Genomic DNA, 16,072 nt, shown 5'->3' with positions numbered 1-16,072 from the left:
GGTGGTAAGAGCATGGAAACACTGAAGGCTGGAAAGTGAAGAGGTGGAGAGCAGCAAATGAGCTCATCTACAGAATCAAATCCTAACTGAGAAATGGTAGAATCTTGGGGACAAGAGATGGCTCTCACTGTCTGAAAGGACTTGCGGACCTTCCAGAGGACCTGCATGTATTTCCCAGCACCTACATCAGGCAGCTTACAACTACTCGTAACTCCAGCAACAGGGGATCTGGCACTCTGTTCTGGCCCCTGTGGGTATCCTCACGCACATGGGACACACACAGAGAAATGGATCAAGAAGAAATAAAAATAAAATCTTTAAGAAAATAAATAGTATAACCTGGGGCTGGGGAGATGGCTTGTTAATCCAAGAAAACATGTAAAATTAGGACTTGCAACTCCAGTGGCTGTGATCCCAGTGCTCCCTAGGGAGTTGGGAGGCAGTGACAGGGGAAATCTGAACTCTAATAAGCTAGATAGTCTGGCATACACAGCAGAAAACAAAGAGAATCTGCTTCATATAAGGTGACAGGGGAGGATAGAAACTGGAGGTTGTCCTCGGACCTCCACCTAAGCACCGTGACACTGTAGTCACACACATGATTACATACACATACACATACATCAAAATACACTATACATACATGTGCACACACACAAATAGTAGAATCTAAGAAAGAATAAATTTACATTTGAAGATTCTTGCAGACATAGAATTGGATATCCCAGATACTTATGTAACTGAACGGGAAGATGTGATTTCTAAAGAAAGAATAGCCAGGTCTGTATAACTTTAGTTGATTATCAAGCCCCTCTTCAATCACGTGGACATGTGCTCACCCTCCTAGAAAGATGCAGAAGCATCTAAGCTGTCTCATATAGGGCTTCTCCATAGAGCTCCCTTCTTTAGAGGTCAATGACTTCTCTCTCAGGGAGCAATGCAGGAGCTCCCAAGATTGTGGTCATTGCCTTTTTATAATTGAATCTTAACAATGATGTCTATTGCTTCTATCATGTATTTCTTCAGAACCAGCCAATAAATCCAATATACTTAGGATAAAGATGATTTTTTTTTTTGATGTTTTGAGACAGGGTTTTCCTATAGTCCCAGCTGGCCTAGAACTTGCTATGGGGACCAAGCTGACCTTGATCTCCGAGAAATCTGCCTGCCTATCCTTCCCAAGTGCTGGGATTAAAGGCATGCACCATCACACCCAGCAAAGGTGAATTTCTTAATAAGAAATTAATGTTTTAATGTGAAATGTTCCCCAATTGTTCGCATGTTTGAATACTTGGTCCTCAACTGGTGGCACTGTTTGGGGAGATTGTGAAACCTTCAGGAAGAAGAACCTTGCTGCAGTGCGTGGGTCACTGGGCGTTGCCCTTGAGGTTTCATAGACAGGTTCAACTTCCTGTTCACTCTTTAACTATCTCCTACCCCTGCCCCTATGTCTTCTCCATCTGCCCCTATGTTTTATTCACCATCATGAACTGTATCCCTTGAACTGCATCCAGAACAAAGGCTTCCTCCCTTAAATTGTTTCCCATCAGGTATTTTGTCACAGCAATGATAAAAGTAATTAAAACAAAAGGAGTATCTGAATATCAAGAAGTGTCCATCCCAAAGCTCACCTTAGGAGTAGGAGGAATCAGCCTTACATGCCACCATAGGTAGTGAGAAGCAAACTCTGTAAAACATAACCCAGTTCATTTTAAATTCCATCTTACAAAATTATATTGTGTGTATATATCTCTGTGTGTGCATGTGTGTATGCATGTATAACATAGTACATGTGTAGAGGTCAGAGGAGAACTTACCAGAGTCAGTGCTCCAACTTCTACTATGTGAGTTCCAGGGATGGAATTCAGGGTGTCAGGCTTGGCAGCAGGTACCTTTACCTGCTGAGCCATCTTTCTTACCCTGTGTTCTCAACCATTATGCAAACACCCACTAGCTATTTGGGTGGTGTTTACCCATCATGTTTCTGAGAAAATGGCAATGGCAATGCCTTTCATATGAGTGTAGGAATGCTTGTGGAGAGGATACTTGTAGGACTTGATGTTCACATGTGTGCCACACACCCAAATGCATTATGAAATTTTAGCAAGTATGTATGCTGTGCCTTCTGTTCAATATACAGGACCCAACATGACACATGCATTTACCCCTGCTTTAGACAGTAGAGGAATGCTGGTGAGGGTTTCACGGGCACAGGCACAACCTTGAATGCTCTCTTAATTTATAAAAAAATCTCCAACTCTTTCTGGCTTCAGAACTTCACCAGTAATGAATTATTTGAGGTGCCTCTTACACTTGATCATGACTAACGACAGCTTCATATTCCTGAGATGGGGCATTAGTCACAGGGGCAGGAGTCGGCTAAGGTGACGAGCATGCACTCTATCTTGAAGGATGCTGGGAGCCACTGAAATGTTTTAAGCATGGCTGGGTGATAAAATTGAATGCATTCCTACAGATCTGAGTGACAGTATTTTGTCTGAAGTATCAGATATTTTTTTAATGCATAAGATAGTCTATGTGTCTTTTCAACCATCTCCTTACAATCCTCCAAATTTATTCATGATGATTCAATAAGAGTAACGTATTTCTCACATCAGTAGATAAGTTAAAGCTCCAAATTATGGGGTACCTATGACCCATGCCTGCCATATGTAAGCACACAAGGACCTCTGTGTCTCCTCTGGGTGGTGAGCTCGGGGACAGAGGCTGACGGCCTCAGACACAGTTCTATTCTCTTGTGAAAACTACATTTGTGGGCATATATCTGTAAATTAGTAAGAGATTAAGTGAGGATATACCGAACTTGGATCTAAACCTATTCTATGCCAGTTACTATGCAGAGCTAGAGATATAGATGGAAGACAGTATCCTTCGGGCTGGGGAGATATCTCAGTAGATAAACTGCTTGCCTCGCAAGCATGATCACCCAACTCTGATCACCAGAACACATGAAATCCAGGCATGGCATGTAAGCACATTCTTATATTCCTAGAGCTGGGGAGTTGGAGATAAGCAGATAGATCCCTAGGGCTCACTGGCCAGCCAGCCCAGCCAAATTGGTAAGGCCAGGTCAAAGAAGAGACCATTGTTTCAAAAACTAAGGTGGCTAGATCTGAGGAACAACCCCAAAGATGACTACTGACTCCACAAACACAAGCACACACAAATGCATGTGAAGCACGCACACCCTGCATGGCTACTGGCTCCACATACATAAGCACACAGGACACATGCATGTATAACTACACATATGTATACTCCACATGACTACTGGCTCCACATGCATAAGCACATGCATGTGTAACTTCACATACATACCCTACAAACCACCCCCACAGAGAAAATGTCCTTGTGCTTTATTGGTAAAAAGGCATAATTACATATATTCATTTTTAAAATTGAGCATTCAAATATTTGTTGAGCTTTGATGTGTATCTAGAACTCTGCTGGAGTCTGTGATGCAATATCAAGTGGTACTAAGCCAGAATTCTTAGCTATCTTGTAGCACATTCTGGAAGATAAACTAATATGTTGATGATCCTAGCTTTGGATACTGTAGGGCCAGAATGTAAATTGGCAAAGATGAGGAACAGATAAGAAATAGGAGAGACCTTATGGTAGATGTATCTCCTGAAATGCATGTAGAAAAATGAACCTAGGATCAACTTCGAAGATAGTCTTAATGAGGGATTATTTACATTGAGTTGGCCTGTGGGCATGTATCTGTGGGAAGACCCAGCATGCATAGTGGGTATGGATGCCACCATTCTCTAGTTTAGGCCCTGAACTGTAAAAACTGGAAAAACTCCGCTGAGCGTACACAAGTCAGCACATATGAGTTCATTTCTCTCTGCTCTGGGTTGTGAATGTGTCGTAACTAGTTGCTTCAAGTTCCTGCCTTCTCCACTTTCTGGAAACAATGGTCAATAACCTGGAACTGTGACCTAGAACAAACTCTTCTCCCCTTAGTTGCATTTTATCAGGGTATTTTATCACAGCAACAGAAATGAAACCAGTAGTGTAGAACTCCATGAAGTACCAGAACACTGGGTTGCAAAGGCCTTTGGGGCGGCTCAAAGAGAAAGGAAGAAACACAAGCAGCAAACATAGGCAGGAGCTGCTGACCCCTGTAGGGCACTATGAAGAGACAAGCAAAGTTTGCCTTTGTGTCTTTTCAGCCATCTATGAGCAATCCTGTGAAGTGTACAGGCACCGAGGGAACATGGCTGGGTTCTTCTTCATTGACTCTGATGGCAGCGGGCCGCTGGGACCTCTCCAAGTGTACTGCAATATCACTGGTAAGGGCCAGAATTTCCAAGTGTGCTTAACCTGGTATGAAAGAAAAGGAAGTTACTGGAAGGGGACACCTGAGTGAACAAAATTTTGAAGGACTAGCTTGTGGGGAAAGGACAGTATTTTGATAATAAGAATTAGCTAGGTTATTTTTCAAGAGAGAGGGTGGAGGAAACTTGGCCATGGTCTTGATACTATTCTACCAAACACAAAATCAATTACCAAGTATTTACTGTAGGGCTTGCTAAGGACATTTTCTATGTTAAGACTCAAAAAACAAAAGAAAAGGAGAATGAACAACGAACAAACAAAGCATGAAAACCAGTGGGAAGCCCTGGATCAGAAAGCAGAAGTCCTGTTCATGCTTGGCCCTGGAGACTGTGTATCTAAGTGAGTCCTACCTTCTCTCTGGTTTTCAGATGCCCATCAGTGAAATGGGACTGAAAGCTACCACACCACGAAGCTATGGAGATCACAGATAGCCAGGTGTATCAGACCAGCTAGTGAAGACCCAAAATATCACTCTCACTTCAAAGGAGATAAGAGATAGCTTATTCTGGAGCTGAGTAGAAGTGATCATGGCCCAGAGACCACCAAATTCTATGTTCCAATGTCAGTTTCATAAGATCTTTATAGTAACAACATAAATCAAGACACTTTTCAAATATATTGGTGGAAACATCAAGTAGGCAGTTACAGCAAAATTGCAAAGGCAGCAAAGCTGCTGTATATCTCAGATGCTATCTGATGACATTCCTAGCTAGGTCTGCTTATACGTTCCAAAAGGAGTTATCTAACAGTCACAGAATGTTCAGTAGTCCACAGAGATGTGTAATACCCAGCTACTCCACAAACAAAGACCAAGTTCATTTGGCTCTGGATCTGCAACATTCTAACCTCACCACAATCACTGAAGTTTTAATCAGTTAACCAGCCTTTGTAGACTGTTCAAGGTAAATGCCTCTTCCAAGAACCTTAGTTCAAACTGAGTATATTAGTTGGTTATCACACAGTTGCCTTGCAAAAAACCATGGGCTATTATTGCTTTTCCTGGCAATATTCTGATAGCCTTTAACTTCTTTCTCAAGAACAGAAGAACATATAGAGAGGTGGATATTACATGTTTAGAAATAGCATCTTAGTATGATCCCTTTGACCTACATGCACAAAAGAGAGAATTGACTCCTCAGGTTGTGCTCTGACCTCCACAGGAACACAGTGATGTACATGTGCTCAACCTCAATCTCCAAATGAATAAAATAAATGTTAAGAAAAAGAAATGGCATCAGATGGCCAATTTATAATAAAATTCCACAGTGACAAACCTTGATGTGATAGGTACTTTTAAACATTAGCTATGCAACAGTCCTTCCATTTTACCGTCATTAATTGGTGCAGACGAGACCACACACACACACACACACACACACACACACACACACACACAATTTCAAATCCTAGTCCCTAGTCTTCAGAGATGCCAGCTGCAGCATGTAATGAAGCAGGAAAATCAGGTATCTCAAATCTCATGAGTGTTCATGCTCCAGGCTCCTCTGCAGTTAGGCCAGATTATTTATGGAGCTTTTAACAGCCAGACACTCTCCTAGGCACTGAGGATATGCAAAGAACCAGTGGTTGTTATTTGTTCCACAGTAAAATCAGAACTCCTCTATGCAATGCTGCAGGCAGAAACAGCACTAAAACACTGCAAGAAATAATCTAACTAAATAAAAGAGGCAGACTTTGTCTGCAGAAAATGCTAGTTTTCTTGCATTTCCTTAGTACTTCATCTCTATAAAACATAGACATATACTAGCTCCTTTTTAGCAGCCTTTAGAGAGTAAGCAGAAATCATTTTGTTGTTTACATTTTTGTTTATTTACTAATCTTGTTTAACAGCCTAATCAAGAACTGGGCTTTGCAAAAACCTTGGTTCTTTTCAAAATGTAATTGACATATGGATTCTTGATTAAAATGCATTATGCAAGGCCAGCCTGGGAAACTCAGTAAATGTACTTGCCCTAAGTTTTCTAACTGTTCAAGTACAGATTGCTCCTTCAACAAAAGTAGAGGATTTTTGGCTACAAAATAAGGAAAGTAGGTAAATGCATACTGTGGAGTGACTAGCTCTGAATGTGTACAGTAACAGCCAAAGGACTGCCAGTCAGTGAGCTCAGATGTCCTAGGTAACTGGAGCTTAAAAATATCATCTCTATTAGTTCTCCTCCCAAACCTCTGAGCTGATAGTTCTTTTTAATCTCCATATTACACGAAAGTAAAGAGAATATGAGAACTTCATGACTTGCTCCAGGAAACAAATTGTACAACTACCAGCCAAGACTAGGGAAGCCAGCAAAGACTGCTGGCTCAGTCATAGTCCACATCACGGAAACATTAACTGCATACATTTTGTTGCATATGTTTTTGCTTTAAACACCATTTTGATTTTTTTTTTTTTTTTTTTTTTGCTACAAAAGTAGTCAGTGTTAATTGCTGAAAAACTGAGGACAGGAGAACAGTATGAAGATATGTTAAAACCTATCATAATCCCAAATCTAGACATTGTCAGTGTTATTTCATCCTTTGAGATTTGGAAAGATTTTTTTTCTATAAATGACTATGTATGAGTAGGGGCCCAGCACTCTGCAGACTGCCTAAGAACACCTGACTCAATCCCCATAGGGTGAGTTTCCCAAATAGGACCATTCCCATCTCACTGCTTTGGGACAATCTATGACCTCTAACACTGCTCCAGGGCTAGGGCTTCCCTGCTGACTAGTAGGGACCAGCTCATCTATCTCCCATCTCCTCTCCTTTGACCTTGGCACTATAGATCTGAGGCTTCTGAAGTGTTCTGAACTAGCTAGGGACATTTGACCCTCCTGGAGAGCCCTCAATAGCCTGGCTGGAGCGATCTGGTCCCACAAGTATAAAATCAAAGAGATCCTGAAGCTTAGACCAATCAGAAAGCAACCAAGGTACATCAAAAATATGAACAAAATCAAACTGCATGTCAACAAAGGAAGGATTGGGATTTATAGCAGAATCAGGAGCAACAAAAAAATTCACATGAAAAAACACAATGAAAAAGTAATAATATGAAATGTGACAAACTAAAATATGTTCCCACCAAAAAACATCAATCCTATAGAAGAGTTCTATAATGAGAAACCCCTAGAGATAACACAGGACACAGAATTTAAAGGAACAGTCATAAATATAATCAAATAATTCAATGAATTTAAAGAACACACAAAAAACTCAAAGAACTGAAGGAAGATAGGGATAAAGTTCTGACTGAATTCAAAGAAGAGATAGAAATATTGAAGACCACTTGGGCTAAAATGAAGAAGGAAATAAAAATCTAGGTAAGGTGATTCAAAACAAGAGAAAGCCTCACCAATTTAATGAATGAAAGGGAAAACTGAATAATAAGGTTAGACTATAAAGTTGAAGAATTGAAGCACTCAAGGAAATAATATGAAAAAATTTTTATGAAGGAATGGAATATGCAGGAAATGTGGGACACTATAAAAAGACAACATGTATGCATCATAGGAATAGAGAAAGGAGAAGAATCTCAAGTAAATTGTGTTGACCAGAACTACATCAGGACTGTAGAAGAAAATTTCCCCAAAGTAAGGAAAGGCGTACACATACAAGTACAAGAAACACACAGAGCACCAAATAGTTAGAACCAGAAAAGACTCTCCTTACGGCATGTCATAGTAAAAGCACTCGATGTACAGAACAGAAATAGAATTCTGAAAGCTGTAAGAGAAAAACAAAAAGTCACATATAAAAGAAAACCCATCAGAATTACAGCTGATTTTCCATGTAAACTATGAAAGTCAGAAGAGCCTGGACCAAAGTATTCCCAGTTCTAAAGGACCATAGATGACAACCCTGAATACTTTACACAATATAACTGTCTATTATTGCTGGGCAGAATTTGGGAGGCAGAAGCAGGTGGATCTCTGTGAGTTTGAGTTCGAGGCCAGCCTGGTATACATAGTGAGTTCTAGGACAGCTGGGGCTACAGGGGAGACCCTGCTTCAAAAAGATAAAAACAAAACAAAACAAAAAACACCTGTCTATTACAGTTGAAGGGGAAAGAAAAATCTTCCATGACACAAACCAGTTGAAAGCATTTGTGTCCAGCAAACCAGGCTTTCAGAGAATATTTGAAGCAATACAAAGGGTTGAAGAAAGGAACAACTTAAGAGGCAACAGAAACTGGAAGTTTCTCTAAAATGGACCACATACTCTAGCACAAAACAAACCTCCACAAATACATACATACATACATACATACATACATACATACATACAGAAAGTCCATGCATTCTATCAGACCACAATGCAATAATGCTTAAAGACAACACCAGAAGAAGTTCTAGTAACTACATGAACTCATATAGATTAAACAGCACATTTCTGAATGATGAATGGGTCAAAGAAGAAATTAAGGAAAAAATAAAAGTATTCCTGGAACTAAATGAACAAGATAATAAAACACAACAAAACCTCTTGCATACCTTAAAAGCAGTCCTAAGAGGGAAGTTTATAGCTCTAAGTGCCTACAGTTAAAAATCTGAGAGAGCACAAACAAATGGCTTAATGTTGCAACTCAAGACTCTGGAAAGGCAAGAACAAATGAAACCCAAACCCAGCATATGAGAAGAAATAGCAAAAATCAGAGCAGAAATTAATGAAATAGAAGCAAAGTAAACAATGCAAAAATCAATGAATCTAAGAACTATTTCTTTGAAAAGATAAATAACATACATAGACCTTTAGCCCAATTAACCAAAAGAAAGAAAGAGCAAATCCATATCAAGAAAATCAGAGGTGAAAGGGGAAACAACACAATAGACCAAAAATATCCAGAACATTATAAAGGTGTACTTTAGAAACCTTTACTCTATGAAAAATCTAAAAGAAATGGATGAATGTACAAAATTATGGTAACAACCAGAGCTAAACCACGATGAGATCAACAGTTTAAACAGACATAACAAATAAGGAAGTTGAAACATTAATATAAATCCTCCCATCTTAAAAAAATCCCAGACCTGGATGGATTCACAGCATAATTCTATCAGATATTTAAAGAAGATCTAAAACCAATACTACTTAAATTATTCAAAAGGATAGGTCAGAGGGAGAGCTCCAAAACTCCTTCTATGAAGCCATCATCGCTTTTTTACCAAAACCAGGTAAAGACATAACCAAAATTAAAACTATAGATCCATATCATTAATGAATATAGATGCAAAAATTCTGAACAAAATACTTGTAAACTGCATACAGACACATATCAAAAGATCATCTACCATGATCAAGTGGCTTTAGTCCAGTAATGCAGGGATGGTTCAATCTACATAAGTGAATAAATGTTATAAATCATATAAACATTCAAAGACAAAAATCAGATAGTCACCTCAAAAGATTCGGAAAAGACCTTTGACAAAACCCAAAATGCATTTATGTTAAAATTCCTAGAAGGACTTGTACTGGAGGGAACCTACCTCAACATAATTAAAGCTATATAAAACAAACTGATGGCCAACATCATTCTAAAGGGAGAAAAACTGGAAGCATTCCCATTAAAATCTGGAATGAAATAAGGCTGTCTGCTATCCCCATTCCTTCATAGTATGATGCTTCAAACTCTTGCTAGAGAAATGTCAAGAAAAGGAAATTAAAGGAGTACTAATTGGAAATGAGGTCAATTTATTCCAATTTGCAGATGATATGATAGTATACAAAAGAGATCTCAAAAATTTCCACCATAAAACTTTTCAGCAATGTGGCAGGTTACAAATGTCACTAGCTTTTCTATATACCCATAACAAACAATCAGAGAAAGAGTACATGGAAACCATTCTATTAACAATAGGATCAAAAAAAATCTAGGAATAAACTGAACAAAGACATTAGAGAGCTCTCTAATGTAATTTTTAAATCTTTGAAGAAAGAGACTGAGAAAGACAACAGGAGATGGAAAAACTTCCCATGTCATGGATTGGAAGAATTAATATTGTGAAAATGATCATCTTACTGAAAGCAAACTACATATTCAATGAAATACCAACCAAAATCTTTATGACATTCTTCACAGAATTAAAAAATTCCTAACATTTGTATGGAATTATGAAAGAACCTGGGTAGCCAAAGCAATCTTGATTACAAAGAGGGATACTGGGGGAATTACCATACCAGATCTTAAACTGTATTATAGAACCATAGTCATAAAAACAGTATGATAGTGGCAATAAACAGACAGATAGATCAATGGGACATTATTGAAGACCCAAACATAAGTGCATGCAATTTCAGTCACCTGATATTTGACAAAGGCACAAAGAACACTCACTGGAGTAAAGCATCTTCAACAAATGCTGCTAGAAAAAAACTGGATCTCCAAATGTAGAATAATATAATTAGACTCTGATCTTTTACATTGCACAAAAGTCAACTTCAAATGAATTAAAAACCTCAGTGTGAACCCTGAAACTTTGAAACTGTTAGAAGATAACAGAGGTAGTATTCTACAGGATATGGGTGTAGGAAAGGACTTTCTAAATTGGACATCATTTGCTCTGGCATTAAGGTCAACAATAAACACATGTGACCTCATTAAACTAAAAAGTTTCTGTACAATACAAGAAACAACCAAGGAAGTGAAGAGAAAACCCACAGAGTGGGCAAAAATCTTCAACAGCAACACATCTAACAGAAGTTTAATATCCAAATTATAAAAAGAACTCAAAAAACAAAGAAGAATACAAATGACACAATTAAAAGATGGGTTATCGATCTGAAGAGAGTGTTGTCAAAAGAAGAAATAACAAAGACTAAGAAACATATTAAGTGACTAACATCTTGAGACGTTTACAGCACTGCAAATTAAATCCACTTTAAAATTTTAGCTTATCCAAATCAGACTAGCTAAAATCAAGAGAATGATACCAAATATTGGAGAGGATGTAGGGAAAGGGATATGTTCATTCACTGCTTGTGGGATTGGAAACTCATGCAAACACTATGGAAAGCAGTGTGGAGAACTCTTAAAAAACTAAAAATGATCCTACCATATGATCCACTATACCAAACCTTGGCATATACCCAACGAACTCACCCATCTGTAGAAATATTTGTCCATCCATGTTTCTTGTTGGTCTTTTCCCAATAGCTAAGAAATGGAAGAAACATAAGTGCCCTTCAACTGATAAGTAGATAATTAAAATCTGGTACATTTATACAATGGAGTTCTACTAAGTGGTAAAGAAAGATGAAATCATGAAAGATGCACTTTAATTGATGGAACTAGAAACTGTTGCACTAAGTGAAGTAACACAGACTCAAATAAAAAGGAAGTATGTTCTTCCTCATTTGTGGATCTTAACACCAAATCCTTATATACAAATGTGCCAGTCACCACTCATTGAAGAAGATTCTTTGCAACAGACAGAGACTATTACAGAATTCCACAACTAGTCATAAACAGAGAATATGTGCCTGTGAAATGCCCAACCCTAAGAATAAGAGTCTGTTGAGTGCAGGTCCTTGGACAGGATTTCTATACTAAACTCCACTCACCCTGAGCTCAGGATCCATTGGGGAAGAGGGTGTGGAAACGTTGTAAGAGCCAGGAGAAGAGGTACATGACTCTATAGAAACAGAGACTTACAGGCTTCTGGGACCTTGCTTATATGAATCTACAGTAATGGTGTCAACATGCACAAGACCCATGCAAACTCAAGCAGATTAAAAAACCCAGCATGATACTGGGGAAATGGGCACCAGGCCCCAATATTAGCTGAAGACCTATTGGCAGCTCCTTTCTGCTTGCTGAGGCAATATGATCTTCTTTAAGGAAGTGACTCTAGATAAGCTGACTAGATCCCAGTGGATGAACATGCACTGAGGGATGTTTGGGTATACTAACAAGTATACAAAAATGAGTATATATATGCCTTTTTGAAGAATATATGCATTTTATATCTATGTATGATTGATTAACATTTTTGTGTCTACATTTAGGTTTTCCTTTGTCATAATGAAAATGCAGCTTTCAGTTCAACAAGGATAAGAAACAGTTTATTCTGGGGCTAAATATGAGTGACTATGCCCAAGGAACACAGATTCATGTTATGCCAAATTCCATGTTGCAGCACGAAAGACGTTTCATGGAGGTTTTAAAGTAACAAAATAAAGTCATAAATCAAGTCACTTTTTAAATACCTCAGTGGAACCATTAAGTAGGCATTTACAGAAAATTGTGGAAACGTCAGCAATAAGGCCTCAGGTGCTATCAGATGACATGTTAGCCTTGTGGTTGGTGGTAACTAGGGTTTTCTTAAGTTCATACATTCAAAAGATTTTTATCTATTAGTCACAGGATATTACGTTAAACATAGGAGAAGGCATGGAACACCTATTTAGGAGTCTAAACATATCACAAAATAAATTGGAGTCAGACTGATCCTGCAACATTCCAAACTACACTCACTGAAGCTCTAATCAATTAATCAACCTTGCAAAAGATTCAGTTTGAAGATGCAGTTTGTTTCTGGTAACTTTTTTTTCATACCCTGTTACATTAAAACATATTTTAAAATTAAAATATTTACATTACAATAGTTTAAAACACTTGAATTCCTAAAGCCACTTAAGAGGACATAGAAGATTTCATGGCACAGAACTCTGCCTCCAATGCTAATATCTCCTGGGTTTATGTTTGATAGCTTATCCTATCCTAGCTAAAGGAGAGCATGTACTTATTAATAAAGCTTGCTACATTGGTGAGGTGGACCCAGAACTATTCGAATCTGAGAACTGCATCCTGAGCTGATAGTTTGATGCCTATTGATTGATGTTTCTTTTTGAATATGTTTGTTTTGGTCAAAGGCAGTTGGAAAATGAGTAAATTTTAACTCTTTTTTGCTTTTCTGTTTGCTACCTCTCTTTTCCTAAAATATGTCTGGAAATTAAAGCAAATATATGTTTAGATTAAATTACCAATCATCAACTTTAGCTGGCAGGAAATTGATTTTCTAATACATGAGTATAATGAAAATCAAGAATATATCTTTCTTTTCAGAAATCCTTAGTCTTCTGTGTTCTTAAATTTGAATGACTTAGGACACTGAAAAGTATAACAAAGCAATCCAACTGACAGAACAAAAGAGGAAGGAAGAGAACGGGGAGCCTGTAACCAGAATACCAGTTTTTGCTACCTGTCCTTACCAATGCCAGTGAGCTGACACAGGAATGGACTCTAACTTTTATTAACTTTATTTATTCATTTATTTTCAGAAATCTGCTGATCTTAGAATTAGAGAACTAATGTCCCCACATCTGTGTTCCATTCTCATCTAGCATATTTTAGGCACAATCAGAACAAGGGCTATCAATCACCCCAAAGTTGAGTATTGGCCCTCAAGTCAGGAGGGCAGCCTTGCCTCTGAGCTTTTCACTTTATAATCTTCTGTACCTTCCCCCACATACCTCTCTCTATCTCTGTGGTTCCCATACTCCCAAGGTACCATCTAGATCAAAGTCATCTCAGAACAAAAAACATTAGCATTGTGTACTTGAGAAGTTATTTACATGATAGACTTTCAAATTCCTTTCTAAGGCATTGTGGGGGTTTGAATGAGAAGTGCCCCACATACACTCATGGAGTTCAACACGTTGTCCCCAGTTCATGGTGCTGTTTGAGAGCTCATGGAATCTTTAGAGGCATAGCCTTGTGGAAGGAAGTGAGTCACTATGGCAGGGCTTGACAGCTCAAAAGTCTTGCCCTACTTCCTGTTTGCTTTCCTTGCTTTCTGTTTGGTGTTGAAGATGAGAGCTCTCAGGTTTTGGCTTTTGTTTTCATGCCTGCTGCTTGCTGCCCTACTTCCCAGCCATGGTGGACTCTTTTTCTCTGGAACCATAAGCCAGAAACAAACTCTTCTTTCCATAAGCTACTTTTGGTCATGATATTTTATCACAGCAAAAATGTAACTAAAACAAATATGAAATATCAATTCCCATTACGATATGAGAAAATTTAAGGGTGTTTTTGATTTTGACAGAACCTTTCTTGACTCTTGATGAACTTAGTTTAAGGGGACTAGAGTCACAGAAAACTCAGTTTCCATTAAACCTGCCTAGAGTCAGGGGCTTTGAGAATTTTGTTGTTGTTATTACAAATTCAAAGAAGGAAATTCAAGGACCACTGATGGTGAGTTTTAGAGAGAAGTTTATCATATATTTATAAGTAAGAGCTTAAGAGAGAGAGGGTCAGAAGACAGAACTCAGGTAAAGCAGGCACAGGTCCTGGGATCCAAACAGCCATCAGACTGCTAGCCTGGGGACTTTGTAAAGGACTTATTGTAGAATCTGGGGTGAGGCACAGGGTTGGGGATGAGCTGCTCAGTGCAGTTGGCCCACCCAGGTGTCCAGGCACCTCTTCTCACCTTCAGTCATCTACTGTGTTTCACTTCCCGGCAACAGGTAATCAGGTGACAGAACTCTCTTCTGACCTCCAGCAAGGACATTCTTAGAACTGCTGTTTTGGTGCCCCTGTCCTAACTGACCAGTTTCTATCTCCTGTTTCCACCATTATGAAGCATCAGTGTGCCTTTATAGCATAGAGTAAATGTGCCTATGTAGATCCCTCTTGTCTCCTTTCAAAAACAGAGAAGTAATAACAGAAGGAAGATCATCTGGCCTCAGCTCTGCTTTCTGAAAACACAGTCTCTTTTCTCAGGACATTACATTAGAAACTGAGGCAACAATGTCACTGAGCCAGGCCCGTTTTCCTGTTGGACAATAGTCTATATATTAAAACTGTGAGTACTGCCAAAGAGATTATTCACTGAAGCAGCCAGGTTGGAAATGAAAGAGCAAGTTTCAAATCCACATTCTGCAGGAGGGGGTTTAGAAATGCTTATAGGTTAAAGAAGGAATCTCCAAGAAGATGATGATCACAAAGGTGAAGGAGGGTGAATTACACACAGTGTGATCCACCCAGGTGAAACCAAACTGCTCAGTTCTTCCGAGGACACGTGGTGAAGTTGGTGGTGTCCCTGTGCTCTGAGCATACAGTTTTGGTGACCCATTAAATTCTTGGGTGTTTGGTTTCAACCAGTTTGAGTTAGAAAATTGGGCCTCCAATTTACTAAAAGATAACATAGGCTACTGCAAGCATTGTGACTCCTATAACAATTTACTATAACAATCAACATAGGAAAACTGATGAGCACTAGTGATACATTGCTCAGCTATATGATATATTTACCCAAACACTGCCTGGCATGTTCTCTGTGAAGGTAATTTTTGAATGAGGCTAACATTTAACTCAGTGAACTTCAAGCTGGCTGCCCTCCAACATGGGACTATACCATACACAATCAGCTGAAGGTCAGAATAAAGCAATGCTATCTACTGAATATGAAGGAATTGACTCATGTAATGTGGGGCTTGAACTGCAACTCTTCCAGAATCTCCGGCCTGAGGCCAGCCTTCCCTACAGATTTTGGACATACTAAGCCTCCATAATCTAGCTCCTGTCTCTGTCTCTGTCTGTCTGTCTGTCTGTCTGTCTCTCTCTCTCTCTCTCTCTCTCTCTCTCTCTCTCTCTCTCACTTTTCACACACACACACACACACACACACACACACACGCAAATCCAGTTCCTTCAGTTGCCTCTGCTTCTCTAAATAATGTTCAGTACCTATCTGGGAATCCTCAGTCTGCAAGA

The 16,072-nt window shown here is 38.9% G+C and overlaps 1 protein-coding gene across 1 annotated transcript in view; it reads left to right on the top strand.

The window, feature by feature from the left end:
• Positions 1–16,072, top strand: part of LOC103732319 (contactin-associated protein-like 5) — a 431,937-nt gene that overhangs the window by 59,198 nt on the left and 356,667 nt on the right. Inside the window, exon 2 of the mRNA XM_008830875.2 lies at positions 4,200–4,319. Coding sequence (XP_008829097.1) covers positions 4,244–4,319 — 76 coding nt within the window. The 5' untranslated portion in view covers positions 4,200–4,243. The remainder of the gene's footprint in view (positions 1–4,199; positions 4,320–16,072) is intronic.

This window comes from Nannospalax galili, unplaced genomic scaffold (genome assembly GCF_000622305.1).
Source record: "Nannospalax galili isolate Female #2095 unplaced genomic scaffold, S.galili_v1.0 scaffold633, whole genome shotgun sequence".
NCBI classification, from domain to species: domain Eukaryota; kingdom Metazoa; phylum Chordata; class Mammalia; order Rodentia; family Spalacidae; genus Nannospalax; species Nannospalax galili.
The sequence above is the reverse complement of the archived record's forward strand: the minus strand, read 5'-3'. Positions and strand labels throughout refer to the sequence as shown.